Below are 4,821 nucleotides of genomic sequence, written 5' to 3'. Positions count from 1 at the left end.
TTAGGAATGGATTTTCATTGAATGTAGACAGCAATTTATTCTAAATTTAGTTTTTACCTCCCAATCAATATAATAGATTTTGAATTGCTACTCACAATGGGATTGGATAATCTATTTTTTTATTGGATAGGTATAATAAAAGATTAATGACCTTTTACTTTGGAGAGAGAAATTCTAAATAGATTGAAAATACCAATCCCTAAAACTCAACCAATAGAGTACCTTTCCAGCTTCCGTACTTTCACTCTCAAAAAGCTACATAAGAGTTTTATCTTATACAATGCACTCTCTCTTACATGCGGTCCTCTTTTCATAAGATTGTGCTCTCTTTCCTGGTTTTACATTTGTTTTTGGCTCAGCCAATATAAATCTTTGATTTTTCCCCAGGTGAACTTAGGCAAGAGCAACCAAAATAATATATTTATCCCAGAGAGTAGTCTATTGTACATAAGCATTTGGATGCATACACTTTTCCCCAACCAGCAGATGTTTGCCACAACAGATGCTTACTTTTAACTAATTGAAATGTTTGCCAATTGATTCATTACTTTGATTGGTGTAGTTCTGCTTCAAAGCAGGCAGGTTAATTACTCTGAGTAGTCCATAATGAGGGTTTCCAGAACTCTGTGTAGAGACAATTTAATTATGCAGTCTATGAGGCCTGGTCAACAATTCCTGAAGAACTTCACAACTGATGGTCATGGTACATAACAATAATGCCTGAATTTTGAGATACAAACTGGATGTTGTCATAAAGAATTGCTGTCCATGTTCTATGAAAATCTATACTCTTTGATGTTAGGAAGGTAATTTCTGAGGTGCACTGTAATAAATGGCCTGATAGCAATTTAGTAAACACTTTCATTGCTCATAATCTGCAGGAAAGCCAATTGCAGTTTCCTGACCTTTCCATTATACTTTTTCACCTTCAGATACAGTTGAAAGAATTTTATTCATCTCTGTGAGGAATTTAATACAGAACTTACAGCTTTTTAAATTTTCTTTCTGCTGTATCTGGTCTCAACTTCAACTAATGGTTAGGTACATACATTGCTAAAATATGATGGACAATAGAGGTTTTTTTTTTTTAAAAAACGAACACTTTCCTGTTGCCTTTTGCCAACAGCTTCAGCCTCCAGATGTTGTTTATTAAGAAATCAACTCCAGAATTATGTTCTCCATGAATAAAAGAGTAAGTCCTGCTCAGAAATTAGAAGGCTTTTGGAGTTAGAAGGATATATGACTTGAGATTTGGGTGGCATAGATAATTGTGGTATGATAAAGGTTAATGTGAATTTTAAAAATCATTATGTTAGATATGTCATATTGAGAATATGGAATAAATACTAGCCTAGGTTGTGCCTGAAAACACCTTTGTGGATCTCAGCACAAGAAGCAGTTTGGATGAGAAATATTAAATAACCTGAAATAACCAAGAACATTTTTATCTGGGCATATTTGGGTTCTTTTCTTCCAGACATTCAAGATGACAAGATGACATTCAAGACATTCTGTATTTTTCAGACTATAAGATGCACCAGACTATAAGACACACCTTGGTTTAGAGGAGGAAAACAAGAAAAAAATAGTTTTTTGCCTCCAGATGTCCCATTTTTTCCCCTCCCCGGAGTCCCCAAAGCACTCTGGGCCCATTTTTGGCCTCCCCGATGACAACAACCACAATATTTGGGTCAGAGACAGATAATAATTAAGGTGCTAATTTCTTTTTAAAGAAAAAAACAACCCACAGCACAGATAATGTATGTCACTTTGTAGCCATCTCTTTATGGAAAAACATCATTATCTGGGACAATAAGTTTATCTAACAGTTCTTTGAAGATCTTCTCATCCAAGAAGCTTCTTCAGATCTGGGTCATGACCTGGATGACTGAGAATATCCCTAGACAAGTTTATTTAATCCATTGACTTGTTTCCTTAGTGACTTCTTGGGTATATATGAATGTAGTAGCATATCCCAATGTGTTCCCAAGAAATTGCTAATGAGAGAAGAGCTGCCTTTGTATATGGAGATAAAATACATTAGCCATGACTGTTGGTCAGTATATTTTGAAGATATTTCTTATGTTTCCTGAATGTTGATGTTGGATTATAACATCCTCTAAGGGTCTGAAACCTGGCTATTCTTTAGCAGTATTCAGGTTACTTTCTTTGATTCTGCACATCATTTATGCACATTGTTTTTATAAGAGGAAGATGGAACTAGACCCAAAGCGAAGGGAAACAAAAACATATTTTACAATCCAATTCTTCTTTAACAGCTGCAGCAAACAGATTTGAGCAAAATCCTATTACCATGTGGGAAGAATAAAGGATAAGTATGTTAATTAGCTCAAATAATTTCTTAGTTGGTTAGAGAAAACATATCCATTGATCAGCAGGAAATAATATAGCAACATCAGCTGTAATGCCCTATTACTGCAGATTCCTTTGGCCAATTCTAATGAAAGTTATTAACTACGTACAAAGATCTGAGTGAGGCCTATATCTGATGGTGGTCTAATTAAAGATATTAAGCTTGGCAGAGCAGCACTGATAAGTGACATGTTTAGATCCTTTAAAACAGGGTTTTCGAACCTTGGCAACTGTAAGATTTGGGGACTTCACCTCCCAGAATCCCCCAAGCTGGGGAGTTGAAGTGCCCATCTTTAAAACTGCCAAGATTGGAGACTCTTGCTTTAAAATCCTTGAGATCCTCTGTGATAAATTGGTAAAAAGATAAAACTCGCTGGAGTTTTGAATTTCTAGTAGCTAAGCCCAGCTTGGCTGCCAGCAGCAGAACAATCTTTTAAAAGTACTTCTCAGTTCTGGACTTCGAAATGCATAAATCATGGGATCAATGACAGCATTGAACATGATTAACATACCGTTGACATGGAAGATGGACAAATAGCAAATGCAGTAAGGATTTTGGGGGCAAAGCTGTATCAGAAGCACGTGAAGAACAAAGGGAGCCCAGCAGCAGAGAAAAACACCAAGTAATACTGTTAACGTAATGGCTCCTTTCATGTTAGCTCTCTGGTGAACAGAACTTGCGGGCATCAAGGCGATCTTTATGGCATGGGAACGGGCAAGCAGAAACATATGGATGTAAAGGCAGAGGATAAAAATGAGCATGAAATAAAACAGAGCTGAGAAAGATACAATAGTGGCGATCTCATGGGAGAAAATCACCACTGCTATGCCGCTCCCTGCACAGAAAGCCCAAATCACCAGCAAAATCAGTAAAGCCCGCTTTTGAGTCATGATGTTATGGTAACGCAGCGCATAGAATATAGTTATATATCGGTCCACAGCAATGGCTGAAAGGCTGAAAATTGATCCCAGTAGAGATAAAATAAACATGAAATCTATAATATCATCCACAGTTGTTATCATTGTTCCACTACATGGAAGGTATCTCGTTCTGCAAAATATGATATAGAAGATATTCTCCAGAGTCTTGGACAAGCTTCCTAACATGTCTGAAACAGCTAAGCTGCAAATGAAAATGTACATGGGGGAATGCAGGTTCTTATTCCTCCCTACTGCAAGGAGGACTAGCAAGTTCTCCAGGATTCCTACTGTAGCAATGGTGAAGAAAATTTCCTCTGGCACGACAATTGTCATACAGTTGGAGACGTTCAGTGATTGTTCACTGTGGTTTTCAAAGACGTGAATGCTTCTCTGCTCCAGAAATCTTAGTATTTCAGAAGCTGTGTTGGTCTTCATCTCCTTCACCTTTTTGATTTAAGGATGGGAGAGGGGATAAGAGAGGGTGGGTAGAGAGAAATGCATGACAGTTACTTTGACCTGATTATGAAACTGCAACTATATCAAGCCGAACATCTGATCATGATGTCTATGGAGATTCTCAGGCATTCAAGTCACAGTTTTTCCCAAAGATGCTTTTTCAACTGGACTTTCTTGTTTTTCTTTGAAGTCCACATTTTGGACAGAGAGGACTGCTGGTTTGAAAGAAGGATTGAAGAGGCTATCTACTGGCTGTGTGCTGCCACTGGTCCCAGCATCAAGCTATGGGATTTGGAAGGTAAAATCATTGTGGATAAACTCAAACAGAAAGTGATCACCATGAGCAGCAAGGCAGAACCCCCTCAGTGCACCTCATTGGTCTGGTCTGCTGATGGACAGACTCTATTTGCTGGCTACACAGATCACTTGGTTCATGTCTGGCATTGGGACAAAATGAAAGAGCGCAGTTGTTGATCCACAAGGCATAAACTATTTTGTACAAAACATTCAATTAAAAAGAAATAAGGAAAAAAAATTGAACAGCCATCTCTCAACATCATCTACCTCCAGTCTATAACAGACTCCTTTCAACAGTTCCAAGAAGGCTCCACACCCATTTGATGGCACAGATGACACAGATAAACCTCCAGGTGGCCTCAATGACTTTCTAAAAGAATGCAAATGACCAGCTGTCTACAAGGAGTATAAATCTTTCCATTCCTCTCCATCCAGTCAAAGTTGAAGAAACTTCTTGGATGAGAAGTGAAACGTCTTCAAAGAAAAACCAGAAAGTCCAGCTGCCTCTTGAAAAAGCACCTTTGGGATATCTGATTATGATGAAACTGCTTCAGCTAGAGTTGAGACAATTGCTACGAGCTGATTGATTAGTAATAGTCCTTTTCATATGTTATCCTTGAATAGAGAATTGCAAGACATGCAGCTTTATGGAATGTCTGCATCAGTTTCATCCTCAAAAGCGACATGAGATGCACACAAACAATTGCAAGATCTTGCACACTTGACTCACTTTCCTATATAAAACAAAAGGTTTGAATGTTTTATCTGGATTCC

At 37.8% G+C, this 4,821-nt stretch overlaps 1 protein-coding gene across 1 annotated transcript; it reads right to left on the bottom strand.

Moving 5' to 3' along the window:
- Window positions 1–2,769: 2,769 nt before the first annotated feature.
- On the bottom strand, window positions 2,770–3,732 carry MC2R (melanocortin 2 receptor). The gene has a single exon (XM_026699609.2). It carries the CDS (start codon window positions 3,727–3,729, stop codon window positions 2,770–2,772), a length of 960 nt encoding a protein of 319 aa, XP_026555394.1. The 5' UTR covers window positions 3,730–3,732.
- Between the last annotated feature and the right edge of the window lie 1,089 nt (window positions 3,733–4,821).

This window comes from Pseudonaja textilis, chromosome 3 (genome assembly GCF_049901715.1).
Source record: "Pseudonaja textilis isolate UNSWEBS1 chromosome 3, rPseTex1.2, whole genome shotgun sequence".
NCBI classification, from domain to species: domain Eukaryota; kingdom Metazoa; phylum Chordata; class Lepidosauria; order Squamata; family Elapidae; genus Pseudonaja; species Pseudonaja textilis.
This window is presented reverse-complemented; position numbering and strand designations above follow the sequence as displayed.